The sequence below is a fragment of the Chamaea fasciata genome, unplaced genomic scaffold (genome assembly GCF_029207755.1).
Source record: "Chamaea fasciata isolate MVZ Bird 193981 ecotype frontalis unplaced genomic scaffold, bChaFas1.0.hap1 SCAF_4, whole genome shotgun sequence".
NCBI lineage: Eukaryota > Metazoa > Chordata > Aves > Passeriformes > Sylviidae > Chamaea > Chamaea fasciata.
Window position 1 is genome coordinate 70,722,390 of NW_027094089.1, and position 27,747 is coordinate 70,750,136.

Here is a 27,747-nt window from a genome sequence, read left to right on the forward strand (position 1 = left end):
CAAGACAAGCTGGATGTAAGCAGAACATCCACTGTGTGTGGAGGATGAGCTTTTGCCATTCTACCATTCTCACATGAGCCCTCATGGTTAAATGATATAAAGACATAAAAAAGGGCATTGACTAAAAGAGATGGAAGAAATAGGTCTATTTTATCACGCTACGAAAACTGTTTCCGGTTCAAGAGAGAATCTAAAATAAAAAGAACAAGTGACTAAGCACAGATGATTGCAAGATCGTCTTTGCTGATTTACATTGAAAAGACCTGGCTGCGGGAGGGATTTTGCGTTGTAACTCTCCCCTGATAGGGGGGAAAAAAAGAGGAGAAAGAAATTATTACTGAGGAAAGAAAAATGCAAAACCTCTTGATGAAGACACCAGCATGAGCTCACTATAACTGTAGGTGATTAATCCCTCATGTAAAGCAACTTCCTTCGAGGGGGCAAGATTTTAGCTTTGATGAAAATGCTGACAAAATTGCTGCCCCTTCCTGTTGCTTGCTGCTTCTACTTCCAAAGAATGAGAAGTGTGCCAATCTGCTGAACACAGTGAAAAAGCAACTGCCAGCCGGCTGGAAAAGGGGCAAAAAGAATGTCTTCAATTCTCCCCTTCTCCCATCTGACCTGTCTGCTTTCAAGCGGGGAACTCTGTTTGCAAGCCCAACCAAAATGGTGAAGCTACTCAGTCTAACATCTTTCTCCTCCCTTCAGCTATGCAGAACACAAAGCGATTTTGCTTTAACTGGACAAATAGGAAGAATTTCCCACGGGATTCCTCAACTCGGACCCCTTTCTGAAAGTTCCTGCACTCGCCTGAGTGGTTTGGAGCCGTGCTGCAAAGCAAAGGCAGAAGGATGACTGCAGCCAAAGAAGGGGTTTGCACCTCGCCCGGCCAGCCCCCGGAGCCGCCGTGCCCGCGCTGTGCCCGCGGCCCCGGCCCCGCGGCGCTCGTCCGCGCCAGGTCCGGCCCGCGCCAGGGCCGCGGTGGTCGCGTGAGGGGCCGAGCACAGCGCTCCCCTCAGGCCGCGCGCCGCCCGCTCAGCTGCGGCCGGTGTGGCGACAGTCGGCGATCGGCGCCATGGCAGAGCTGCCGCTGCCCGCCGGGCTCAACGCCAGCACCTTCCCTGCCAAGCTGTGGCGCCTCGCCAACAGCCCCCGCGTCCATTCCGTGCGATGGGACAGCCACGGCCGCGGAGTGCTCATCGACCGCTCCCTCTTCGAAAGGGAGCTGCTCAGCCAGACCGACGCCCACATGGGAGGCGGCGAGGGGGCGGGGGCGGCCCCGGTGTCTTTCCGAGCCACGCGCTTCGGCAGTTTCGTCCGCCAGCTCAACCTCCACGGCTTCCAAAAAGTGCTGGACGGGCTCGGCGCGGCTGTGCCGGGCGATGCCGGGGGCTGGCTCTACTTCAGGAATCCCAACTTTCGCCGCGACTGCCCCGACCTCCTCCTCCGCATCAAGCGCCTGACCAGGGCAAACAGGCAGCGGCTGGCGGCGGGGCTGGAGGTGCGCAGCCGTCCGCCCAGCCGCTTCCAGCGGCTCCGCACGGACCGGCCGCTGCCCGCCTTCCCCGCCGGGCGGCCGCCCAGAGCCGGTGAGACGGGGTGGGAGCTGCGGGCGCGGAGGGTGCCGTGGGCTATGGCCGTGGGCAGGAGCGGGCCCTGCCCGTGCCGGGGCTGCTCAGCGCAGCTGCCCCGGCCGGCACGGGGGCTGTCCTTGGGCAAGGCAGCTGTGCCCGCAGGGCGCGGGAGCTGTGCCGGCTGTGCCGGGCTGCCGGCGGCTGCGGGACAGTCCCGCCGCGGCTGCGCTCACCACACCCTGGCCCGCTCTGCCTGCAGCTGGCCCAGCTCTGCGCTGTGGCCGGCGCTGCTCCTTGCCCGGCCCTGGGATGCTTGGGGAACTCTCTGTGAGTGCTTGTGAGCTGAGGGCTTGGTCGTGGTCAGGCCCAGTGGGAGGGAGCCTCCCGTCCTCTGGGGCAGAGGTGAAAAGACCTGGCAGTTGGGTTTCTGGCAGTTGCCTCCTGCCAAGGAATGGCAGCAGGACAGTTTTCGCAGACAGTTGAACAAATAGGGGAGGGCTAAGGAGACAAGGAACTGCTTGTTGAATAGCTCCAGAACATGGGGGGTTTTCTTCTTCTTTCTCACCCGGCTTGGGAGGATGGGAGCTTTTGTCTTCCGTGACAGAAAGACAGTTGCTGCCGAGGGAAACAAGGCCAAAGGCCAATAATCACCTAGTCTTCCCTGGGCTTCCTTTCTTCTTCTCTCTCTGCTACACAGCACTCTCGTACCAGGACGTCAGTGCTGCCTCACCTGAGGATTCAGAGCTGCCTCCAGGCCCTTTCAGGCAGAGTCCAGGTCCTCAGGGGTCTGATGTTTTCCTAGCACCTCCCAAGAAAGTGTTTGCCACATCAGGACTTCCTGGGGTTTCATCAGAGAAACCAGGCACATGCAGATTTCAGCACAAACGTGAGCTCCTCATTCCAGTGGTTCGCATGGACCTTAAATGCCACCCTGAGCTCATTATTCCACTGGTTCGTGTAGACCATCACAGCACTTCCATGGCCTCTCCAGAGAGCAGCCGCGGCACATCTTCACAGCAGCATTCAGCAGCCAACGACCCATCAGGTAGGGAAAGATTTTCTACCCTTCCTTTTCAAAAGGGACCTGCTTAGTGACCCTTTGAAGTGTTTTCCCACAGTCCTGTGTCATGAGTAAATGTTAGGTGAGAATCAGGTAGAAACTGTAAAGTCATCTAGGAAAAGGGACCTTAAAAACAGAAAGATACTCTGTTTTTTCTGTCCTTCCTGCAGACTTGGAGGGTATTATGGGCAATTTCCAGACAGCCTTTCTGCTGAGGTGCAAGAGCAAGGTGAAAAATATTGCCTGACAAGAGGTCAGGCTCAGGTGAACTCCCCTCTTTCTTTGAATGAAGCCAAACTAGGACAGGGATAGGATATTGCAGATGTTTGAGACTGTCTATCCTGCAAATCAAGCAGTGCCATTAAATGGAGCTCTGTGTGCCCCAGAACAGCTGCAGTTGTAGAATATGGACGCACCCACTAAGTCGTTTTTAGAATGAACTCCCAGTTTAATTTCAGCATGTGTGTCTGAAGATCTGGGCTCTTCCTGGTGAATCCACTTTCTGTGGTCTTTCGTGCTGAGAAAACCCAAGCAGCCAAATCCCAAAGCTGCTGGGAAGATGCAAAAGGCTGTGATTATAAAGTGGTTGTGTGTGTGTGTGTCTATATCAGTTTTCCAGTCCATACTTTAGTCTGTGTACACATCAATAAGGATAAATATTTTTTAAGAGGAAGGACTCACTCTTTCAATTCCCTGGGAAGTTTGAATACATTTCTGGAATTGAGGTTGCTGTGTGCTTCCTGTGATGTTTGGTCCAAGGCAGCAGTAGAGCTCTGCATCCCAAAGCCACATTCTGGAGCCTGAGCATGTGTTTGGATTCTTGCAGCCACACCAGGCATTTCAGCCCCCAGTGCTCCAGCTGGCAGTGCTGCTTATGCAGCATGGACAGCCCCCAGCTGTGTATGGAATACTCCTGGTGAAGAGGAATTGCCGCCGCTGGATCTGGACCTTGTGCTTGAGACACTGGAGGAGATGCTTTCGCCATCCCTGCCTGAAAGGTCTCCCTCTGCTCAGGTAACTCCATTGGACAGGGATAAAAAGGGGCTGGACTGAGAGCTTTTTTGAATGTTGTTGCATTGCTGAGAAGCAAAGCACTTCTTCAACTCAGCTGTGAATGGACAGGGAAGGATTTGCTTGGTAAAGCAAGATTTCTGAAAGAAGAGGGAATGAAAAAGTCTCTCCCCTGAGTAAGGATGAAAAGGTGTGTGAGCCTGTGTTGGTCAAGTTCGGGTGCTCATTTTCCTGGGAAGAATCCCTCCGGCAGGTGGCGGGGGCATTTGTGGTGAGGAAGTGGAAACCTTACAGGTCCTAACAAGCTTTGTTTGATGGGAAATAAGAGAAGAGTGTTTGGAAAACTGCCACTGAAGGCAGCATCCCGTGCTGGGAGGGGCATGTGAGAGGTGCCTCTGTTCCAGCAGCAGATGTGGGCTCTGCCTCTTTTGGGTTGAAAAGCCAAGGCAAAGCAAGGGCTGGGCTGCAGCTGCTGCTGCTGTGTGAGCCCTGCTCTGCATGTAGGCGCTCCCAGAGACATGTGGGGGGGATGGGCTGGGGCTGCAGCTTCCTTGTCCTCTCAGTAACCTCCTCAGTAAACTGCAGTCCAGTTTCCATCTGGGAAATCCTTCAGCTGGGCACACTGGCCAGTCTTGCTCTTCATGTTCCAGAAGTCAGTCCTCTTGCTCTAGGGCATCTCTGTGGGAAGAGATGTGTGTTCCCATGCAGTCCTCGCAAAGCTGTAGCCTTGATGAGACTGTTCTGCTCAGGGCTGTGGAGGGAGGAGCACATTCCTGTGCCACTGTGCCAGGAGCTGGCAGGACTCCTTCCTTAGCGCCCACTCCATGTGTTCAGTGTCACCCTCACGTTCAGCATTGTCAGCTCTGACAGCTTTTGGGCGGTGTTGGAGAAGTCAAATGTTTTTGACTGTTGAAGGGCTTTGGGGCCCAGACTTCTTGTTAGGAACAGGGGATTAAGTGTGTGAGCCATGGAGTTGTTGAACCAGGTGTTTTGTGTAACTGGTGAGAAGGGTTTATTTCTTTCTGTTTCTCTTTCAAGGGGAATATTAATGTTGCCCCTGAGTCTTCAGGAGGGGAGCCTGTGAACGAGGCTGCAGCAGAGGGTGCTTTGCCTGGTTCCGAGAGCTGTGGGAACAGTTCCCAGGAGCCCGAGGAGCTTGGTAAGGAGAGAGCCCACATTGGTTTAGAGAGGTGTGAGATGGCTGCTCTGAACCTGCCCCTGACAGGCAGGGAGATTAGAAGAGCTGAGTTCTTGTCTGCAGGGTTGGTGCTTCCCGGTGCCTTTAGTTCAAATCCTGCACTGGCACAACCTCTCCAAACCCTGCCCTCCACGCTTCTTCAGAGGCTCTGACACTGAGTCCTTTGCTGTGGCAAGAGAGCAGGGAATAAACCTGACCTTGTGGGAGTTGTGTCACCAACCCGTGCATCCCAATTTGGTTCATAACTGAGCTCACAGCACCCTTCAGCTTCAGCCATTTCAGCGAGGACGCAGCACAGTCACATTTCAGTGAGCTCTGTCAGCATAGAAAAGAACAAGGCTGCGCTTCTTTGTGGGAGCTGCGACTGTCTGTGTTTCAAGCTCTCGTGGGTGCCATGTGCACTGCGAGTGCTGACACTTTATCGAGGTGCTTCAATGCTTTACATAGTTTTGGAAACTCGGAAGGACCCCTGTCCTTTAAAGAGCAGGCTGCAAATTCCTAAGTGAGAGTCTGCCTTTCAGGCCATCTTTTACAGTCTCTGGTAGAAGGAGAGTTACTTCCAAAGGGAAGGATGCACAAAGGCCAATATTGACTCAGCACTCCCTTTGCTTCCCAGATATCCATCTGATTTACCTTGCCAGGAGGGCTGCCCTGCATGGGAAGGAGACCGAGGGAGAGCCTGTGATCATCAGGCAGGTGAAAGACCTCTGTTTATACACAGATTTATAGATCTGTAATTATATTTATATTTACATATATTTACATTTATAGATTTATAGAGTTGTGTTTATACATCTATGTATTTATATTTATAGGTCTGTATAGTTTAGTGTATATATAGTTATAGATATGATAGAATTATATTTAAATATATGTAATTACATTTATAGATTTGCACAGTACATTTATATGTTTTGAGTAATATTTATACATATATGAAGTTATATTTATAAATCTGCATAGTTATGTATTCAAGAGTTATATGGATGTTTAGATGGATAGACTGATATTTGTGTAGGCCTAGGCTGCATTTTTACTTCTTTCCCCCTTCGGCTGCCTTTTTCACCTTTTGCTTTTCTTGCTTTTCCCGCTGTCCCCCCTCTATCCCCTCTTCCTGTGCTGGGTCCGAGCTGGTGCCTAGGCGGAGCAGCAGTTCCAGTCCCACCTGGAGCGGTGGGAGCTGCCGGTGGCCCCAGGCAGTGTCCCCTGAGGAGCTGCTGAACGACGGTGAGACTGAGTGGGGTGAAGAGGCGGTGACACTGAAGGAATGGTGACCTTGAGGTGCTGGGGGGACTGAGGGATTTGGGGAAGCAGAGGGTGGTGGTGGCACTGAGGTGACAGGGAAGTGGCACAGGCTGAGGGGTATAGGGGAGGTCTAAGGCGATGGCATGGGTCAGAAGGGACTGAGGGGGGTGAGAGGACTGTGAGGGGCTGAAGAAACTGAAGGGGGCTGGGGGTTTGCCAAGAGGACGGTGTGGCTGAGGGGATGGAGGGGGCCAGCAGGAAGCACAGAGGAGTCCAGGACTGCAGCTCTGCCAGGCCTTGGAACCAATTCCAAAGCCTCCTCTTTTGCCACAGCTGCCCTGAAGACCTTGAGGACACCCAGAGGCTGACAGGAGCCACCAGGGAGAAGCTGAATGCCACCAGCAAGAGGAGTGAACAGGGACCTGCTGCTGCCACCCGAGACCCCAGGTGAGGCCACAGGGCCGGTGAGGCGGGGTGGGGGTGGGGGTGAGGGTGCCGTGGGCTTTGGCCGTGGGCATTGCCCGGCTGGGCAGGAGCGGGCCCTGCCCGTGCCGGGGCTGCTCAGCGCAGCTGCCCCGGCCGGCACAGGGGCTGTCCTTGGGCAAGGCAGCTGTGCCGGCAGGGCCTGGGAGCTGTGCCGGCTGTGCTGGGCTGCCGGCGGCTGCAGGACAGTCCCGCCGCAGCTGCGCTCACCACACCCTGGCCCGCTCTGCCTGCTTTTCCTTCCCAACTTCTGTTTTCTGCTCCTAGGAAGGCTCAGAGATTTTCTCTTCCCTGATGGAAGTGCAGGTGCTGCCAAGGAAAACGTCCTGATACTGACTCAGTGTTCCCTTTGCTTCCCAGGTGTCCCATCTGCTGTCCCTGTCCAGGAGAGCTGCTCTGCACCGGAGGAAGCGACAGAGGGAAAGGCTTTGAGGATGGGGTGGCTGGAGTCCCTCTGCTTATAGTTAATTTTAAAGATGTATGGACTTGCTCATAGACAGGGATAACTATATGGATATTTATCTTTGTGTGTTGCTATTTGTATAGGAATATTTCTGTATATCTGTTGTTGTATTTATGGATGAATACTGTGTATATATGTATGTGTAGGTATACACACACTTTTGTAATTACATATATGTGTATATATGTATCTAAGTCTACATGTTTATTGTTAGATGGTTTTAGTTCTGTTTCCTATGTATAGAGTTGTGTAGGTATCTGTTTCTATTGATGTAGTAACAGGTGCGTGGCTCTTTAAATAGCCATATTGGTATTTCTATAGGTATATATGTCTATTTTAATATTTTTATACATATATTGACCTATTTCTATATGTAATTATATTTATAGATGTATCCAGGTACATAGCTTTATATTTGTATTGATGCACTTGTATGGACATTTAGCTTGGCCTTGGCATAGTGATATTTTTATAGTCATACATAGGTTTGTTTTATATATCCATATATATTTTTGTACATATATACTGTATGTAATATGTAATATTTAATCAGTATTTACATCTGTAGATTGTAATAGTTATATATGTATTTCTATATTTGTGTATATATAGATATTTATTAATTAATTAAACATGTATGGAGTGGTATAGTATAATTCCATCCATTGAGTTCTTGGTACACAGTCATTTAGAGAGGGAATATGTATTTTTGTATTTCTACACGGGCTGTACTCTTGTAGTAATATGTAATAAATTAAGTTGTTAAGCACCTAATTGACCTTTGTGTATATTGAGTTGTTGGAGAGGTTCACAATAAATTTAGTTTTGTTAACTGAAGTATTAGTAAACTTTTACATAGCGTTGTTGTAATAATCTAATAAATTCCTTTTATTAACCTTAATTGAGATTTGTATAGTTCTATATTGTCAGCGTGGGTGTAGAAATTTGTAATAAATGACATTTTTCAACTGAAATTGATTCATTTGTATTTGTCGATCAGCAGTGCGGCTGCAGCAATCTGCAAGAAATTACAGTTGTCAGCTGAGATGAGTGTTTTGTCATTTGTGCTACCCAAAGCAATGAGCAGATGTAGAGCTGATGCTGGAGGATTCTGGCCATGAAAATCTCCAGCCATGCCCTACCTGCACTCAGTTTGGGCAAGGAATGCACGGATTTGGGATGGCAGCAGAGCCACATGTTTGCTATGAGCTCGCTGCAAAGGCCTGCTGAAAAAACTCTGGGACTCCACTGAGCATAGAACTCCACCCAGGAGCCCCCCAGGGAAGACAAATCCACCCCCCATCCCATGGGCAGCTCTTTAGGAAGCGCTCCAAGTGTCCCTCTGAAGGTCATCCTGGAGACCAGAAGCCAACAGGGATCCTGAGCCAGCTCCACTGCCTTTGACTGCACTTTGGCAAATGAGCTGGAGCAAGGGGTAGGTAACAGTGACTGTAAACGGCTGCAGGCTGGGGATGAAGGAAGGGCCACGGACACAAGTGCTGAAATGCTCCAAAATCCAGAAGAACTGAGAAGCAACAGGTTCTCGCAACCACTATAATGATGGAAGCCTTTTGGGTGAAGTTCCCTGAAGGAACTTCCCAGAGGAGTTGGTGGTAGGATCAGCAGTAGCAAAAGCCAACAGGATCTGCTCATTTTCCTGGGTCTATTTCCAGGAATAGATAGCGGGCGGGCCTGTAACACACACACAGAGGCTGTGATGGCCCCTGCTCCCACAAAGCCCTTGCCCATGGAGGCCGCAGGGCTAAAGCAATCCCATTGCAAGGGGAGGTTTTGCAGTTGAAGTCCACTGCCCTTGTGTTTAGGGACTGGATGATTGCCACACTAAAGCACAGCGGCTGGGCTGCAGGGCCCCTCACAGCTCTGTGTGTGTGTTACAGGCCCGCCTGACGCGCCTGTGCTGCAACAAACGCAAGAAGAACAAATAACTTGATTATATTTTTGGCACAGCAACTCCTGGATCTGATGGCACACTTCCTGACCAGCCAGGGCCAGGCCTTGGCCAGAGCCCAGGCCTGGTCTGGGAGGCTTTTCCCCTAAAATGCCCTTTAAACAAGCCTCTATTCATGTCAATTGGGAAAGCTTCCTAAAGTGATACATTTCTTGCAGATAACTGCACAAGGTTATACAGAGCTAGCGTAAGCATCTTTGTTGTCTGTTTTTCACTAAATACTGATGGGGTTAATGACAGTGCCCCAGGACTGATCTTGTAAGTCAGCTCTGGCTCAGCTCTGCTGCTCAACCCTCAGCACATCAGACACTGAATTTAGAGAACCTTTTAGGTTATCACCCCGTTACTTCTTTTACTCAAATACTTCGAGTCCTGATAAATTTGAATTATTTCCATACATTCTGGCAAACAGACCATCTAAAATTTTCACTGTTTCTCAGTGTTTGAATTCTATGCACTGAGAGAAACTCAGTCACTTCCAAAATGAGCTTGAAAAGAAGCTATTTTAAAGCAAAACTAAGTTTTCTTTCTTTATAAGGGAGGAGTATCCAAAACTCTGTGAAACTCATGCAGATTGTTTGAAGTATCCATTTCCTGCCATGAGCTGAGGGAAGCCAACCTGGGCAGCGTGCACACAAAGCTCAATTTCAGTAGAAAGGTGACACAAGAGTGACCAGGGAAGGACAGAGGGGCTTTGCAGCTCTGCTGGTTCGGATTGCTGTTCACAGCTGTAAAAGGAGCTCTTGCTGCTGTAGCAAAGCTGTTTGAAGATGCAGACAGTTTGTTCATGAGCCAGGTCCTGGTTGTAATGAACAAGCACTTGTACCCCAAAATCTATTTCCAAGAACTTGACAAAGATAGTACCAGGAGCAAGAGACCCAGAAAAATAAACCAAACAACAGCTTTAACAAGAATTTGTATATAGCAAGTTTAATCTTTGTGGTGAAGTTGCAGCAAAGGAACCGCTAGAAGTCCTTTTTTGAGAAGGACAATGACAGCAATGCCTTAGCTTCCTACGGGAAGGCGAGCACGACAACCAAGGCTCATCAGTGGCATGCTGTTTTCTTTTCAAGGGTCTCCAAGATCTTTCCTTTCTCCCCTTCTGGATAGTAAGATGTTTAGTGTTTGTTTGGGGCTCGGGAGGATGTTTCCTAGCGCACCAGCCCTCAGGGGTTCTTGCCCTGACTCAGGAAGTTACACAGGTACCTAAGGAGTTGCTCCACTCCACTAGACTACAGATTTAGTTCCTTGGCCTCTATTGGGCCTGCTAACTGGGAAACACTTCCCTCCCAGGAGCAGTGCCATCCCTTGATGGGATTTAATTAGCATCCAAAGCAGAGCCCTCAAATAAAGCTCTTACTAATTGCTGCCGCAGCTCAGCTTCCATCCCACCACGGCAGCACTTCAGCTGCATGTTCCCACCTTGGCAGTGTGAAAGCGAGGGATGGGAAATTTCCTCTCAGGCACAAAGAGCACACAAAAACTGAAGGCAAGACCAAAGGGACAGGGCCAAGAGAGGAAGCAAGATCCAAAGTACGTTTCTTTGGAGACCCTGAATGCACCTCTGAGAAGACACTGCAGCTCAGGCAGCAGAAGCTGACAGAGAGGGAGGGAGGCCGGCCCAGCACAAGCAGAGGCTCTGTGAGGGCCTCAGCCGATGTAGATCCTGTGGAAGTCGTTGGCCCCGAAGGCTGCGTTGCACTTGGGGCACTTGTGCTGCCGGGTGTCGTAGCGCGTCTTCACGCACTCAAAGCAGAAGACGTGGAAGCACTTGGTGAGCACCGCGTCCTTCTTGCGCATGTTGCAGCACGGGCACGTCAGGCGGGCCTGCAAGACACACACAGACAGCTGTGAGAGGCCCAGCAGCCCAGCTGCTGTGCTCAGAGATATCTCAAGGTGAAGGTCCTTCCATTCCTCAGAAGGACAATGTGGTTTCTTCAGTGCCAGAGTACAGACGAGAGATGTCAGATCTCATCTTTGAAAGCGTGCCTATACACCTTCTGACTAAAGTAAAAAGGGAAGTTGATAGACACAGATACTCACCTTATAATCTTTGATTTCCTCCATCAGGATCTCATCACAGTTGGGAACCATGTCAGGCTTCTTTGTGGTCTCCAGCTTCCTGCGCAACCTAGAAATATCTTCCTGCATAAAAACAGAAGACCAAGTGAAAGAGCAGTACATTCTCTGTCACAGCTTCTTCAGAGACCAAAGAGAATGTGCACCTGGCTGGCTATGTCATGGCACCCACAGTTTCATCCCCTGTAACCCAAGAGACAACACAATCATTGTCTTAGTTTGAAAGACAGGTGTCTGCTAGGGAGGGGCAGAGCCTCCCTTGGAATGGAGAATTCAAACCCCCTCCCTCCAAATTATTATAATTTAGAAAATTAGAGGGGCTTTCAGGCAGAGATATGGGTATAGTAATAACAGTTCCTTACTAGTATGTATAGCAAGGCAAACAAACAAGTACAGCATTAATAATAAACAGAAGCAGGAACCTGGAGGGGCTTTGTTTCTCAAAGCCCGGGGCAGTCTGATCTTGGTGCCCCTGGGGGACTCTAAGAGCACCAAGCTGGAATGGTGGAAAATCCCGGGCTGGTGGATGAGATATATCAGAAGCTCTGTGATAGTAACTGGAACGGCAGGGATGACCCGGCAGGGCAGGGCAGTGCAGGGCCACAGAGTAGCAAAAAGCCTCACAGCAGCACTGAAGAAGCCTTGGTGGTGGGACAGGGCTGGCACAGCAGGGCAGGAGGAGGCGGGCTCAGAATTCTGGGCCACACCAGCAGATAATGGTAGATTTCCCAGGGCTGGACTTGGTGGTGACAGTGAACTCCTCCCACAGCAAGCAGCAGCCTAGCCATCTTCTCTCCGATGCCAAGAGCAAGAGGGTGTAGCTGCCTCCAGCCCCATTCCCCCTCCCAACTTTTGGCCAGGTCTTTCTTTTGGTCAAGCACCCAACAGTACCCAGTAGTTAGTCTCCTAGCAATTTATGGGGAAAAATTCTTGCAGTGAAAAAGAAACAAATCTAACCCCCAATGATCTGATGCCACAAAGTATTGTCAGTTTTCAGCGGACAAAATCTGAAAGAGCCAAGACCTGATGAAGACAAAATCAAAGTGAAACTGGACACCAAGAGCGTTTAGCTGAAACCCTCTGCAAGCTCAATGTACAAGAAGGACACTAAAGCAGACAGATCTTGAAGGACTGTGCACAGGATATGTACCTCAGCCCTTCTGAAGTTGAACATCTCTTTTTCTCTAGTTACTCTGTTTTCCACAATCTCCTCCTGAAAATCATGTAACTTCTTCTGAGCCAGCTCTAGCTGGGCCTTCAGATCATCTGCAAGCTGTGCTGCATCAATGGCCTGAGAAAGAAAACCAGTATAGAAGGACCAAACAGAAGAAGAGCTCTTGTGATTTCTAGTCCCCTGTTATTACCTTATTATTAACAAGTTCTGATCATTTAGCTTCAAGATTCCTTTGGGCAGAGCCAAGCCTTGGCACACTGCAAAGCATGTCACTTAGAAATAGCCATCCTGCAGTTCTATCTAGTTTAGCTGTAGAACTGCCTCTAAACAATTTAATTGAGAAAATGTGAAGGCTGGAAGGCTGAAAATATGTTGAAGAGAGAACTAGATGATCATTAGTGTTTTTCTAACAATTTTCTCTCTTCACCAGTTCCCTTCTAACTTTATTACCAAATGCCCTTCATACCATGAATTGTCATATTAAGCACAGGTGACACTGATGAATTCTCCCCAGCACCTCTTCATAGTGATATCCCTGCTTTCCTTTCTGCCTGTTTTAATGTAATTTCTGCGTTTCTACTAAAACTTAACAACAAAGGCAGCATCAGCCATAAGACTTAGTCTTATTTTACTGGTAACACACCTACTTTTTTGATCTTAGGCATTTGTTAAAAGTGTTCACGTTCCCCAGCTCTATTTTCCTTTTGCTTATCCCACCTTTCCTACAAAAGCTTTGACTGCAGTTAACTTCATCTGGCTGTTGTCTCTTTTTTTCGCCAGAGGTTTCACAGAAACATGTATGATCTGCTTGTCCTTATCAAAGGAAAACATCAGCCTCAAGTACTTTAATCATAATTCTCTCCAGGACTCCTCAGCCTTCTGATACACTCATCCAAAACCAGGAAATACCAGATTCTGTAATACCAGTGAGAGCTCAGAGCCTTCCATGCCCCCTACAAGCAGGCAGCAGCTCCACCTCACAACCCAAGAGGAAATGAAGGGGCCCCTCACCTTGCGTTTGTTCATTTCCAGGGCCTGTGTTCGCAGACCCAACTCCTTCTCTCCTGTTCCAATACTGCTCTGCAGTAAGTGTTCCTTCTCCTCCAGCTTACGTACAACCTGCAGCTGGGCATCCACCTTGGAAAGAGAGACAGAAGGTACAGAAGAAATGAATGCATGCTTTGTGGATCTTCAGAGCTGTCACTCAAGCTGCAAGCTAAAACTACCCCTGCTTCCCCATCACCAAGGAGCACATCTTCAGCTTGCCTTTTTCTCCCTGAACAGCTGTGCCTGTATCCAGAGAGCTGTACCCAGATCTCTCTGGTCAACACTTTAAAACTTAGCAGGCAAATATTAGCAACAAAGATGTCTTAATTTTTGGACAGTGGCTTTAAGACTTGCTGCAAGGCAGCAAACAGTTCCACAGTGGTTCCAAGGATGACAGGATACAGAGCCATAGAATGGCCAGGATTGGAAGTAACTTTAGAGATTATCTATCCCAGCCTCCCTGGGGTAATTTCCACTGGGGCACGTTTCTCAAAGCCCTATCCAAGCCTGGCCTTGAACACCTCCAGGGATGGGGCATCCAAAACTTCTTTTGGGCAACCTCTAGTAGTGCCTCACCACCCTCTGAATAAAGAATTTCTTCCTAACATCTATTCTAAGCCTGCCCTCTTTCAGTTTAAAACCACTGCCTCTTGTCCTGTCATTATAGGCTCATATTAAAAATTCCTCTCCCTCCTTTTACTAAGCCCCCTTCAGGTACTGGAAAGCTCCAATGAAGTCTCCCCTGAGTCTTGTCTTCTCCATGCTGAATAAGCCCAGCTCTCTCAGCCTGTTCTTGTAAGAGAGATGCTCATTTCTTCTTATCATCTTTACAGGCTCCTCCAGACTCCCTCTAACAGGTCCATGTGTCTTTCCTGTGCTGAGGACCCCAGAGCTGGATGCAGAACTGCAGCTGGGGTCTCATGACAGCAGAGTAGAGAGGCAGAATCCCCTCCCTCAGCCTCCTGCCCACACTGCTTTGGATGCAGCCCAGGATGCAGTTGGCTTTCTGGGCTCCCAGCGTGCACTGCTGGGTCATGTCCAGCCTCTGATCTACGACAATCTGCCAGTCCTTCCCTTTTCCAGTGTTCTCAGTGACTTCTCCCAGCCTGTCTGAGGTAGTTCAGACTGAACCATGGCTTCCAACTCCTTCTGCTTGTTAACAATATATACAGGTATAGGCAGAATATAGAAGGTAGATATAATAAGTAGAAGTGGCATTACAACAGGAAAAGGACTTCCCACCTTTCCTCACCCATCTGCTCTCCATAGCAGTGAGCCCATAGGACATTTTAATGCTCATACAGCAATCCCAGTTTCTTACAAAGACAGGCCTCTTTGAAGCCTGATGCATTCCTAGGCTGGTGAGAGGAACATTCTGTCCTGGACTGCTTTTGGTGAGGATAGTTAATTCTCTTCAGAGTAGCTCACATGCTGGTCTGTTTTACACTTTGGAGCAAAACACTGTCAGTAACACAGCACTGTTTTTAGCTGTTGCTGAGCAGTGCCTATACGCAGCATCAAGACCTTCTGTGTCTCATGCTGCCCACCAGCAGGTGGGCTCAGGGTGTCAAGAAGCTGGGATGCCGCACAGCCAGGACAGCTGATCCAGCTGGCCCACGGGGTGTTCTGTACTCTACAGTGCTGTGCTCAGCAATAACAGCTGGTGGAAGGGAGGAAGTGGGAGGAGGTTCAGAGCTGTTATTAAATAACAATAAGGCACGATGAAGCTCTGCCTTCCTGGAGATGACTGAACTCCTGCCTGCTACAGGAAGTAATCAATTCATTAATTTTTAGTTTCACTTGTATGGACATCTTTGCTTTAAGTGTTAAACTGCCTTTATTTCATCTCACCCATATTCTCACTTTGTCCCTTCTGATTTTTTCCCCTTCCCCTCATTGGGGGAGCAAGCAAACGGCTCTGTGCAGCTGCCTGAAACAGATAACCAACAACACCTCCACCTTCCCCATCAGCTCTTCTGTCCTCTCTCCTTTTTCCATATTTCCTGTGTTTTCAGTATCAAAACTTACTCTGCCAAGCTCTTCCTTTTCTTCTTTCAGCAGCTTATGGATCTGGTTGGACTTGGTATGTTCTGACACCAGCTTGAAGTTGGCATCATCCTTCTCCCGCAGCTGCTGCATCAGGCGGATGTTCTGCTCTTGCATGTCTTCAAAGACTTGGCCTGTGACATCCATTTCTGACAGCAAGGCCTCTTCTTCCTGCAAAAGAATCACAGGCTCTGGTCAAACTCTGCTCTGCACCCCCTACAGTGACCCAAACATTTTATTCAGAGACACCAAACCTAGTGAAGATGAAGGAAGATTCTTGGTGTCAGGGAACAGTATCATCCCAACAACCAGGAAAACGTACTCCCTACAAGCCTGCACCACAGCAGAGATACTCTGAATTTGAATGTGCAGAGAAAAGATGGTCACCTATCTCTTGTCTGGCAGAATCAGCTTTGACACAGTTGTTGCCAGAGCTGGGCAGAAACCAGCTCCCAATTCCCAGAGACTGAACAGCGGCCAGATAGACCAGGCCAAAAATCCTACATGTGGACAGCTTGACAGCTTCCAACTAAGAGGCTGCCAAGCCCCTTAAACACACTTTGGCTGTTTCAGCATTGACAAGGTAGAGCAGTTCTGTTCTACAATAACAAGTATTCTAAAAAAGTACATGTCGATTATTGGCCACCCTGCTGAGGTGGTCCTGCTCTCATTGGATTAAGCCTTTATTTGGCAGAAGGTATGTACGAGTTCCATGTAAACATATTCACTAGGTGAACTGAGAAGATAATAACTCTTAAAAAGAAATTTTTAATCTCTTCCCCAAATGGCTGATAAAGCCAATTCTCCTCTGTGTGCTTCACCAAGGCCACATGTTTAATTGTTTGCTTAATGTTAAATTGTTATTAAACATTTCCCACCATGGCCTGCCTGTGATAACCCTGGAGCTGAGGGTGGGGAGGGTTATTTTGTTGGCGGTTCTTTTGCTCGTTTTCTTGCCCTTTGGGAAACAAGGATCAAGCTCTTATCTCTGGCCCGTACAGATACAAATTCCTTCTCTCTTTCTGGACATAACCTGAAGGCAGTTCCTTCACAAGTGCTCCAGCCAAAAGAGAACTCATCAGAAACTTCTCACCTGCTTAGCAATGGCAAGTTCCTTCTGTAAATATTCAATCTGTTCCTCCACTGATCCGATTTTGCAGAGAGCATCCTCATCAGCCATCTTTTTACTCTCCTTTTTTTCCTTGTCTTTCAGTTCTTTCACCCTCTGCCTCAGTTCTTCAAGCTACAAGAACCAGCCAGAAATTACACTAAACACAAGGATGTGCATTCATGCTTTAGGCTGTTGTAGGAAAAACACTTCTACATTGACCACATCACAATCAGATACAGAGGGTGTCAAGAAACTCTCTTGGCTCCAAACTTCTATGATGCAGATCCCATAAAAGCAAGAACATTATGAATACCGCAGGCTTGGGCACTGCTCCCACAGGAAAAGGAGAGACAACAACTCTTACTTGAGCTCAGCCTTCAGCTGCTTGATCACTTCAGCCTCCTTCTTTCTTCCATCTTCATGCTCCCCTTTCTCCTTCTCTTTCAACTCTCTCTCCTCTGATTCCTTCTGTTTCTGCTTTTTCCACTCGAATTCCTTTTTCTGCTCTTTCTCTTTCTCTCGTTCTCCCTCTTTCTCCTTCTTCTATCGTTCCCTCTCCCTTTCTCGTCTCTCCTGTTCCCATTCCTCTCAATCTCACCTGGCCTTCATTTCATGAACATCTTCAAAAGCAGCCTTGGGAACAGACACTTGGGCAGAAGCATCACCAGGTTCGTGCTTGATCTCTGCAGGTTCCTCCTTCGTGTCTTCAGCGCTGGCCAGGGACTGAAGGAGAGCACTGCCACTGCGAGAGCGGATCTGGCATGGAACAGCAAGAGAGATGATCAAGAAAACAAACATTTAAGTTCTTAGCCAGGAATCTTCCTTACCCCCTTCTCCTCTGTCTTCCCAGATCCACGCTTCCATGCCCCCTTTTCATGGAGCACTATATATTACAAAGGAAGAGCATTCATTTGGTCAAAGGAAGCAGAAGAGTGCAGTGCTCCACAGAAAATTTCACTGCATGTGGCACAGTGGACCAGAAATGTTGATATTGCTGGCAAGGGTGGGGAGTGGTTTGAAAGCAAAACAAATGGGAGGCTCCAAGTCAGAGATACAATTTAACAGGAAGAAAGGAAAAAAAAGCAAAATAAAATAGATGCAATAATACAAAAGACCACTGACAGAGTCAGAATACAACCTGAGCAGGGTGATGGAAGCAGTCCAGATGACGTGATCTTCCTGAAGCAGTGATCTCATAGAAAGGTCTGGTAGCTCTGGTCCTCTGGGAATCCAGTGGGTAAGGGCTCCTTGTACTGTCCCAAACCCCAGATTATATCCAGGTGGGAATGCTTGGTTCCTGCCCCTGGGCGGAGCATCTCACAATGGGATGATGAGTCATGCAGGGGGTCCTTGATGGCCCATTAAACAGAGATAACTCCTGGAGGGGGTTATCTATGAGTCATGCAGCAAGGCATTTGATGGGCCATTAGCAGGAGATAGCCCTGAGGGAGGGGGCCTGGGAAGGGCACTGCTCCAACAATTGAATTCAACAGTTCATGAAGATGGTGATAGAATACTTTGTGCACATCCTATACTACAACCCAGGACATAATCCACCCCTTATTCTATTACCATCTACCTCATACCCAAATACATTCTTACAGAGATATACATATACATACATAGATATACATATATAGATACAGAATGAAACCTTACACACTGTTCTCACTTAAAATTAGCTGTCCCTGTGGTACACAATGGGTTTCCCCATCTTTCTGCATTACCTACCAAGTGTAACCAGGTCCTTGACCAAAGACAATCCCACGGATGGGTCTGCCTTTGCCTGAGGTGGGATTAATCCAAACAGTCTTTCCTAAAATGCCCTTCATGCATACCACAGGGACTTTGTCTCCATCCACTGTGTGTACGGGTTCAGACTGGGCAGGACCACCTCAATTGATAGACCCTTGGGTGTTGACCATCCAGGTCGCTTTGGCTCAGTTTATTTCCCAATTCTTTAAGGTCCCCCCGCCACGTGCCTTCAGGGCAGTCTTTAGTAGTCCATTGCACTATTCAACTTTCCCGGCAGCTCATGCGTGATAAGGAATGTGATACATCCATTCAATATCATGTTCTCTAGCCCAGGTGTTTATAAGGCCATTCTTGAAATGGGTCCCATTGTCCAACTCAATTCTCTCAGGGGTGCCGTGTCTCCACAAGACTTGTTTTTCAAGGCCCAAGACAGTGTTCCGGGCAGTGGCATGAGGCACAGGGTAGGTCTCTAACCATCCAGTGGTGGCTTCCACCATGGTCAGCACGTAGCACTTTCCTTGGTGGGTTTGGTGAAGGGTGATGTAGTCCATTTGCCAGGCTTCCCCATATCTGTACTTTAGCCCTTGTCCACCATACCACAGAGGCTTCACTCGCTTGGCCTGTTTGATTGCAGCGCAGGTCTCACAGTTGTGGATGACCTGTGAAATGCTGTCCATAGTAAGGTCCACCCCTCAGTCATGGGCCCATCGGTATGTTGCATCTCTTCCCTGATGACCAGAGGCATCATGGGCCCAACGAGCTAGGAACAGTTCTCCCTTGTGCTACCAGTCTAGATCCACCTGTGATACTTTCACCTTGGCAGCTTTGTCCACTTGCTCGCTGTGGTGATGCTCTTCATTAGCCCGGCTCTTAGGTACATGCACATCCACATGTCGAACCTTCACGGTCAGCCTGTCTACTTGGGCAGCGATGTCCTGCCAAATCTTAGCGGCCCAGATGGGTTTTCCTCTGTGCTGCCAGCTGGCCTTTTTCCATCGACTCAGCCATCCCCAGAGAGCATTAGCTACCATCCATGAGTTAGTGTAGAGATAGAGCCTCAGCCACTTCTCTCGTTCAGCAATATCCAAAGCCAGCTGGACAGTTTTAAGCTCTGCAACCTGACTCGATCCACCTTGTCCCTTGGTAGCTTGTGCAACTTGTTGTGTGGGGCTCCATACTGCAGCTTTCCATTTCTTGTTAGGGCCTACAATTCGTCTTTCAGTCTCCGGTAGCTCATTATATGGTGGGGCTTCCTTGGCACGTGTTACTTGCTCTTCTTCTTCTTCAGATGATAATGCAAAAGTCACACCTTCCGGCCAGTTATAATTTCCAGAATCCCAGGGCAATTTGGATTTCCAATATGGGCGCGCTGTGTAATGAGGGCAATCCATTTGCTCCATGTGGTGTCAGTGGCGTGATGCGTGGAAGGAACCTTTCCCTTAAACATCCACCCCAGCACTGGTAGTCGGGGTGCCAAAAGCAGCTATGTTTCAGTGCCAATCACTTCTGAGGCGCCTTGAACTCCTTCATAGGCGGCCAAGATCTCCTTCTCTGTGGGAGTGTAGTTGCCTTCAGATCCTCTGTAACTTCTGCTCCTGCATCCCAGTGGTCGGCCTCAGGTCTCCCCAGGCACTTTTTGCCAAAGGCTCCAGGACAGACCATTGTTCCTGGCTGCGGAGTAAAGCACATTCTTCACATCTGGTCCCGTCCTGACTGGGCCAAGGGCTACTGCGTGAGCGATTTCTTGCTTGATCTGAACAAAGGCTTGTTGCTGTTCAGGGCCCCAGTGGAAATCGTTCTTCTTGCGGGTAATCAGGTAGAGAGGGCTCACGATCTGACTGTACTCAGGAATGTGCATCCTCCAAAAGCCTATGGCACCTAGGAAAGCCTGTATTTCCTTCTTGTTGGTAGGTGGGGACATGGCAGTAATCTTGTTGATTATCTCTGTGGGGATTTGGCAACGTCCATCTTGCCACTTGACTCCCAGGAACTGGATTTCTTGAACCACTCCCTTAACCTCACTTCGTTTAATGACAAAACCTGATTTCAGCAGAATTTGGATAATCTTCTCTCTTTTCTCGAAGACATCCCCTGGGGTGTTCCCCCATACGATGATGTCATCAATGTACTGCAGATGTTGCGGAGCCTCACATTTCTCCAGTGCAGCCTGGATCAGTCCATGGCAGATGGTGGGGCTGTGTTTCCACCCCTGGGGCAGTCGGTTCCAGGTGTACTGTACGCCCCTCCAAGTGAAAGCAAACTGAGGCCTGCACGCTGCTGCCAAAGGAATGGAGAAGAATGCATTGGCAATATCGATGGTCACATACCACTTTGCTGCCTTGGACTCCAGCTCGTACTGAAGCTCTAACATGTCTGGCACAGCAGCGCTCAGTGGTGGCGTGACTTCATGCAGATTACAGTAATCCACCGTCAATCTCCATTCTCCACTGGATTTATGCACGGGCCATATAGGGCTGTTGCAAGGTGAATGAACCTTACTGACTACTCCTTGTCTCTCCAGTTTACGAATCATCTCATGTATGGGAGTCACAGAGTCTCTGTCAGTCTGGTATTGCCGACGGTGAACTGTTGCTGTGGCAGTTGGTACCTGGTGTTCTTCGACTCTCAGCAGTCCTACAGCAGAGGGGTCATTTGAGAGACCAGGCAAAGTATTCAACTTTCTGATGTCTTCTTTCTCCACTGCAGCTATCCCAAAAGCCCAACGATACCCTTTTGGGTCTTTGAAATACCCATTCCTGAGATAGTCTATGCCAAGGATGCATGGGGCCTCTGGACCAGTCACGATGGGATGTTTTTGCCACCCATTCCCAGTTAAACTCACTTCAGCCTCTAATACAGTCAGTTGCTGGGAGCCTCCTGTCACCCCAGAAATACAAATGGATTCTGTTCCTACATACTTTGATGGCATCATGGTACATTGGGCCCCAGTGTCAACCAATGCCGTATATTTTTGTGGGTCAGATGTTCCAGGCCATCGGATCCACACAGTCCAGTAGATCCGATTGTCCCTTTCCTCTACCTGGCTAGAGGCAGGGCCCCCTATTCCTGGTCATGGCATACATTGCTTTCTTCCTGTAAACATGTTTCTGAGGTTCCTTCAAGAGGATCAGTCATATCATCATTCCTGTACCGTCTGGAGTTCTATGCACGAGAGACCGGAGCAACATTGATTCTAGATGGGCTCTTTGTGGTAGGTGTTTCTCTTTTCAGTTCACATACCCGGGCTGCTAAGGAGGAGGTAGGTTTTCCATCCCACTTCCTCATGTCTTCTCCATGCACCCGAAGAAAAGACCAGAGGTTACCTCACGGCGTGTATCCTCTCTCCCTGGCTGGGGGATGCCTACTCCTAATGGCAGAGACTCTCGTCGGCTCTGGTGAGATATGGTAAATTTCTTCCTTAAGTTTATTTTTCAGTTTCTGATGGCCTTCTTCAATCAAGCTCCGGACTTGTTCAGCCAGTCTTGTTTCCACAGACGAGACATGGGTACGAACTGGGGCAGTGACAGTGTCCTTGTAAATTCTTAGTTTATTAGCCAAGACACCTACCCTGTCTTCACCCTCCCTCCATTGCTGTGTTGCCAGGTAACGTGAGTACACCTCTGGTCCAAGCTGTGCAAATCTCAGCCACATCCGTGATGTGCACTGGACACCATCTGGGTTTTTAGGAAATCTCTCATCTTCTGAAAAAATGATCTCCAACACAGCCAATTCCCTCAGGCATCGGATACCTTGTTCTATTGTGCTCCATTTTCCTTGGTGCACTTGGAGGTCTTCTTTACAAAGGTATCTATCCTTCACACTTGTTAGCAGTCGCTGTCAGAGGCTGAGAGGTTCTTGGGTTTTCCCGATCCCCTGGTCAATGACCACATCCCGGGACAGCGATCCCAGTTGCCTGGCCTCACTTCCATCCAGAATGGTGTCATTGGCTGTAGCGTCCCAGATGCGGAGCAGCTAGGTCAGGATGGACTCGTTGGTCTGGCAGGTGAATTCCCTTCGCAGGTCACGCAGCTCACCCAGAGATAGACAGTGAGTGATGATTTCTGGCTCTGTCTCTTCTGCTGGGTGTGAAGATCCTGCTGCACCCTCATCAGTCACTGTGCGGACTGATTTGGTCCTTGATTTCTTCTTCTGAACGGGGGAAACTGCTACTGGTTTAGGCTGTTCCGGTTCAGTGATGGTTTGTGTGGAGATGCTGATGGCACCTTTGGTCCCTTTCTCCTCTGTGACAGTCTGTGTAGATGAGAACACTGTTGCTGTTGCTTTGCTTCTTTTTCCCTCTTCCTCTTCCTTGAGAACATGCTGTATCACACCATGTAGTGTTTTGATTCTAAGCATGGTGTGGGCCATGCTAAGCAGGACTAACAACAACATCATGCTGTCCTTGGCATCCAGAGGGTACTCCATATTTTCAAAAACTGCTGTGTCATGCCTGAAAAGCTGGAAAAAAACATTCCTCACCCCTCCCCACAGGGGCTGGGTGAGATTGTTGAGGCCCCAAATGTAGCATCCTAGACCAGAACAAGAAAACAAAACTGGGCATATATTCTGAATGATGTTCATTGCCTCGGAGTTTATCAAGCAATGGACATAATAGACCAATAAAACAATTTCAGTACCATACCCTGGTCTACGCAGGAGCATTAAGACCAGCAGATAGTGCCCCAGGTGCGGAAAAATATAGAGAGATAGGTATAAGACACATGTAAGCATGTTGAGCATCATAGCAAACAGGTGTCTTCTTCAATACAAAATTGTAATTCTGACTTTTCTCAATGCCTCCTGCCCCACCTTGGGCGGAAAAATGTAGTGGTTTGAAAGCAAAACAAATGAGAGGCTCCAAGTCAGAGATACAATTTAATAGGAAGAAAGGAAAAAAAGTAAAATAAAATAAATGCAATAATACAAAAGACCACTGACAGAGTCAGAATACTACTGGAGCAGAGTGATGGAAGCAGTCCAGATGAGGTAGTCTTCTTGAACCAGTGATCCCATAGAAAGGTCTGGTAGCTCTGGTCATCTCGGAATCCAGTAGGTATGGGCCCCCTGCACTGTCCTAAACCCCAGATTATATCCAGGTGAGAATGCTTGGTTCCTCCCTCTGGGTGGAGCATCTCACAATGGGATGATGAGTCATGCAGGGGGTCCCTGATGGCCCATTAAACAGAGAGAACTCCCGGAGGGAGTTATCTATGAGTCATGGGCAAGGCATTTGATGGGCCATTAACAGAAGATAATGGCCCAGAGGGAGGGGGTCTGGGAAAACACTGCCCCACCTGGATTCAACAGTTCATGAAGATGGTGATAGAATACTTTGTGCACATCCTATGCTACAACCCAGGACATCACATAACTCAAATACAGAGGTGAAGACAGGGAACAAAGGCTGAACCCTGGGTTTTAAGGGACAGAATCAGGGTGGAGTCTGGGGTCAAGGGGCCAATAGGGAGAAGACGGGGGAGGGATTCAAGGTGAAGTTTACAGAACACAAACCAATGGGGAGGGTAATGTAAGGAGATTTATATAAACAGACCAATGGAGCCTCAAACTATAGGGAATTCCCCAAGGGGCAGTCCATACAGGAGCTGGTACCAGAGAGAATTGACAGGGAGCTTTTGGGAATAGGGGTAGGTATCAGGGAAAACGGACAGCCTGATGGGTGGACACAACCCAGGCTAAACCACCAACCCTGGGAGGGTGAAAGGGAACAAACCATATGATATTAAAACACAAAATTACACACTGAGGTGAAAAAAAGTAAATGTGTTCTAGAAGATAGCTTATCACTGATTTTTACAATCACAAAAACAAGTCTCTGTCACTAGACGGATACGAAAAAACCACACTCGCCTGTCAGGTTGTGAGTCGAGGAAAGAAGGCAGTTTATTTGGGTTTAGGGTTTAAAAAGGGTTTGGACTTAGACCAGCGATTGGGGAATGAGGTTAACACCTCTCTGATCGCACTGGTCAACCTGGAAGTCCATCAATTTGTCCTTCCCCCTGGAAAGGAATGTGTTATTTACAAAACATCAGTCTTTGTTTATGTTACAAGAGTAAGAACTCCAGTATAGAAATGTAAAAATACCAGAAGGCTGAAAAATCAGGGCAACATCTCACCCTTTTTCCGTTGGAAAAAAGAAAAGGATAAAAGAAAAATGAGCAATGTTCAGCGTCTGCTTGCGGAGGGACCATGGGAGTGAACACTCACGTTGTCTGCATCTGAGTCATCACTTGATGGTTCATCCACTTGATGACTTTCATTTTGGTCACGGTTTCCAGCTTGCCCATCAGCCGGATACTGCCTTTGCAGTCTCAGGACAGGACAAACACACTTTGCAGGTACCCAGCATACCCCAGTATCTGTGGATAGACAAGCATACCTGCGCCCCAAAGTGATAAGGTCATAGGGACCTTCCCACTGCTTGGTGACTAAATTTCACACCTGAACCTTTGCTCGAGGCCGATGTGTCTTGTCTGAAGCCTCTAACGAAAGGCGATGGTTCAACATGACAGGGTTATTAGAATTCTGCGGTACCGTAAGCTTTTACCAACTGACTGTGCGGGGTTTCACCCTGCATTTCCCATTTTTGTTTTTGAAGAAGACACTTTAGAGTACCATGAGCGCGTTCTACAATAGCTTGACCAGTCAGAGAATGAGGGATACCAAACTTGTATGACACACCCCCCAACTGCAGGAACTGCCACACCTTCTGCGAGGCGTAAGCAGGACCATTGTTGGTCTTCACAGCAGAAGGTATGCCTAGAACGGCAAAAGCCTGCCACCAGTGGGCAATGACATCGCGGGTCTTTTCTCCCATGTGAGCAGAAGCCCACATCACAGAGGAGAAAGTGTTAATCGTGACCTACTTGAACCAGCCAAACTTGGCAACTTGGGTGACATCAGTCTGCCAAAGCTCCAAGGCCCTAAGGCTTCTGGGATTTACCCCTGCTGGTAAAGGCACAGCCAGCATGTGACAGTCATCACATGATTCGACAATGTCACGGGCCTCTGTTTGCATCAGCTGAAACTGCTTCTGCAAGGTATGTGCGTTCTGATGGAAAAACCCATGCGATCCCTTGGCCTCCGCAAGTGTATCAGTCTGAGCGGCCACCCACGCTGGGTTAGCCAACTTGTCAGCCCTCGCGTTACCTTCCGCTACAAACCCTGGCAAATTGGTATGACTTCTGACGTGCAGAATGTAGTATGGATGAACCCGGGCCTGAATGGCACACCACAGGGTCTTCAGCAAATGAAACAAAGCAGCATTGCTGACTTCCTTCAAAACTGAATGACCCAACCACTGTGCTGTCGGCCACAAAGGCGGAATCCGTGACAAAATTGAAAGGTTCTTGGGAAAAACTTTTGAAACGCCTTGACGGCAGCCCTCAATTCAACCAATTGGGCTGACCCATCCTCATGACCTTTCAGAACCTGCCACTCAGATCCATCCTTCCAAGTAACAATGGCCTTTCCTGTCCTTCCCGAACCATCAGTAAAGATGGTGGGTCCTTGCACTGGCTCCTTTTTTGGGGCCGCAAAGAAATTTCAGGGAATTTTGCCGCTTCCAATAGCTTATGACTGGGCAGATGATAAGTGATCCACCGTGAAAAGTTTTCCAGAGCACTTTGCAGAGAAATACTGTTCGCAAAGCTCCAGTCAAAATCCTCCCGCGGTACTGGGAGTATGATCTTCGCGGGATCCGCACCCATCAATTGCAAGCACTGTTGCCTGCATTTAATTATCAATCGAGCAATGAGCTGAAACAATGTGGTTGCCATCTTCTGCAGCTGATGGGGCAGGAAGATGCATTCCAAGACATGCAAGGGATCAGACCATTCGTCATTCCATTGGCCAATGATACCTGTGGGATGCAAATCTGTAGTGGTGATGAACACAGTGACATCAACAGAGGGATCAATGCAATAAACTTGGCGAGCAGAAACAGCTCGCTGAACCTCCTCTAGCACCTGACGTGCCTCAGGGGTCAATGTGTGACGCAACTTCAAATCAGAGTCTCCCTTTAACAAATCAAACAAAGGAGACAGTAGTGCCATGGTTAGTCCCAGATATGGATGCAACCAAGTGATGACACCCACCAATTTCTGGGCATCATTCAACGTCTTCACCAAATGCACAAAATGCACTTCTTGGTGCTGAACCGTACATTCCAAAATTTTGACCCCCAAATATTTCCAAGGAGGTTCTTGCTGAACCTTTTCAGGGGCCACTTGCAACCCATGAGAGTGCAAACCAGTGAGCAGCTGAGGCTGCATCCTCAGCAACTCATCCTGGCTGGACGCAGCCACCAATATGTCATCCACGTAATGATAAACATGAGCATCAGGAAACTGCTTGTGCACTCCAGACAAGGCTCTGGCCACGTATCATTGGCATATGGCTGGGGAATTGCAACAACCGTGGGGCAAAACCCTCCATTGATATATCTATGCGGGCTCAGCATTGTAGATTGCTGGCACCAAGAAGGCAAATTTCAGTCTGTCATCGGGATGCAAAGGAATTGTAAAAAAACAATCGTTCAGATCCACAATGAGGACCAGCCAATCTGTGGGAAGCATGGTGGGTGACGGCACACCAGCCTGCAACGTCCCCATGCTTTCCATCATGGCATTAACTTGTTGGAGGTCTTGTAACAACCTCTGTTTCCCAGACTTCTTTTTGATGCAGAAAGCAGGAGTGTTCCAGGGACTGGCAGAAAGTTCCAGATGACTCTGGTCCAACTGCTCCTGCACCAAGTCATGAAGGGCAACTAGCTTGTCTTGAGGGAGGGGCCACTGGTTGTCCCAGATGGGTTTGTCCCAGCCACCGCATAGGAGGCATAGGACACTCTGTGCCCTTCATCGCAGTGGCTCCCATCAAAAATCCGTTTGGATGCGCACCCCACACCCAGCCAGAACATCCCTCCCCCAGAGATTGGTACGAGCTTCATTCGTGACATGAGGCTAAACCATGGCCATCTGTCCCTCTGGGTTTGTGATCATCACGGGCCTCTGGCTCATGTAACACTGCGCCATTTCTGCCAACCCTGCAACAGACATCTGCACCTGATCCAAGGGCCACTCTGGGGGCCAAGCAGCAAGGGAGAGAATCATAATGTCCCCACCTGTGTCAAGGAGCCTGCAGAGATGGATCTCAGATGGTGTCGCACCGGGGATGGACAGGGTACAGATCTCAGCATGGTCTTTGGTCAGGACAGCAGTTCAGTGAACCTGAGGCAGCCCCATAGATCCGAAGCCGCTGTCTCCCTGCAACCAGTTCTCCACTCTGGGAATAGCAGACTTAAAAGGCACAAGCTGAAGGAGTCTGGTCCCTTTGGAGATAGTGATGGGGGAGGGGGGGTGGAAACCATGGCATAAATTTGTCCCATATCATCCACATCAGTGAGTCCCCCATGCACAATGATACCCTGAGAAATGGCACTAGATCTCCCCATGAGGAAAGCACTCATGCTATCACCCAAGGGACCAAAGGTATCCAAGGGAATCTTGTGCACTCT

The 27,747-nt window shown here is 48.7% G+C and overlaps 2 protein-coding genes across 5 annotated transcripts; one reads left to right on the top strand and one right to left on the bottom strand.

The window, feature by feature from the left end:
- The first annotated feature begins 1,075 nt into the window (after window positions 1-1,075).
- On the top strand, window positions 1,076-8,002 carry LOC136289058 (uncharacterized). Its single transcript, XM_066182523.1, has 7 exons — window positions 1,076-1,589; window positions 2,272-2,619; window positions 3,461-3,648; window positions 4,684-4,804; window positions 5,460-6,070; window positions 6,422-6,535; window positions 6,932-8,002. Exons 1-5 carry the CDS (start codon window positions 1,076-1,078, stop codon window positions 5,570-5,572), a joined length of 1,284 nt encoding a protein of 427 aa, XP_066038620.1. The 3' UTR covers window positions 5,573-6,070; window positions 6,422-6,535; window positions 6,932-8,002.
- A 1,931-nt stretch (window positions 8,003-9,933) lies between these two features.
- On the bottom strand, window positions 9,934-27,378 carry LOC136288568 (E3 ubiquitin-protein ligase BRE1A-like). Of its 4 annotated transcripts, none has more exons than XM_066181915.1 (8): window positions 27,355-27,378; window positions 16,825-17,216; window positions 16,443-16,592; window positions 15,332-15,520; window positions 13,268-13,393; window positions 12,233-12,373; window positions 11,047-11,148; window positions 9,934-10,830 (listed from the first exon to the last, which is right to left on the bottom strand). In XM_066181915.1, the coding sequence occupies exons 3-8, from the start codon at window positions 16,527-16,529 to the stop codon at window positions 10,654-10,656; spliced, it is 822 nt and encodes a 273-aa protein (XP_066038012.1). In that variant the 5' UTR covers window positions 16,530-16,592; window positions 16,825-17,216; window positions 27,355-27,378; the 3' UTR covers window positions 9,934-10,653. The 4 variants fall into 4 exon arrangements, with proteins under 4 accessions (XP_066038012.1, XP_066038013.1, XP_066038014.1 ...); XM_066181916.1 differs by lacking the exon at window positions 27,355-27,378 and adding an exon at window positions 17,599-19,379; XM_066181917.1 differs by lacking the exon at window positions 27,355-27,378 and having other exon boundaries at window positions 17,059-17,586.
- Between the last annotated feature and the right edge of the window lie 369 nt (window positions 27,379-27,747).

Excerpts from the sequence above, each read along its gene's own strand:
- LOC136289058 (XM_066182523.1), top strand. The coding sequence starts at position 1,076 with ATGGCAGAGCTGCCGCTGCCCGCCGGGCTCAACGCCAGCACCTTCCCT. Across the intron at positions 1,590-2,271 it reads CGGGCGGCCGCCCAGAGCCG|CACTCTCGTACCAGGACGTC; the intron begins GTGAGACGGGGT and ends TCTGCTACACAG. Across the intron at positions 2,620-3,460 it reads AGCAGCCAACGACCCATCAG|CCACACCAGGCATTTCAGCC; the intron begins GTAGGGAAAGAT and ends GGATTCTTGCAG.
- LOC136288568 (XM_066181915.1), bottom strand. The coding sequence starts at position 16,529 with ATGGCTGATGAGGATGCTCTCTGCAAAATCGGATCAGTGGAGGAACAG. Across the intron at positions 15,521-16,442 it reads AACTTGCCATTGCTAAGCAG|GAAGAAGAGGCCTTGCTGTC; the intron begins GTGAGAAGTTTC and ends ATTCTTTTGCAG. Across the intron at positions 11,149-12,232 it reads TCAACTTCAGAAGGGCTGAG|GAAGATATTTCTAGGTTGCG; the intron begins GTACATATCCTG and ends GTTTTTATGCAG.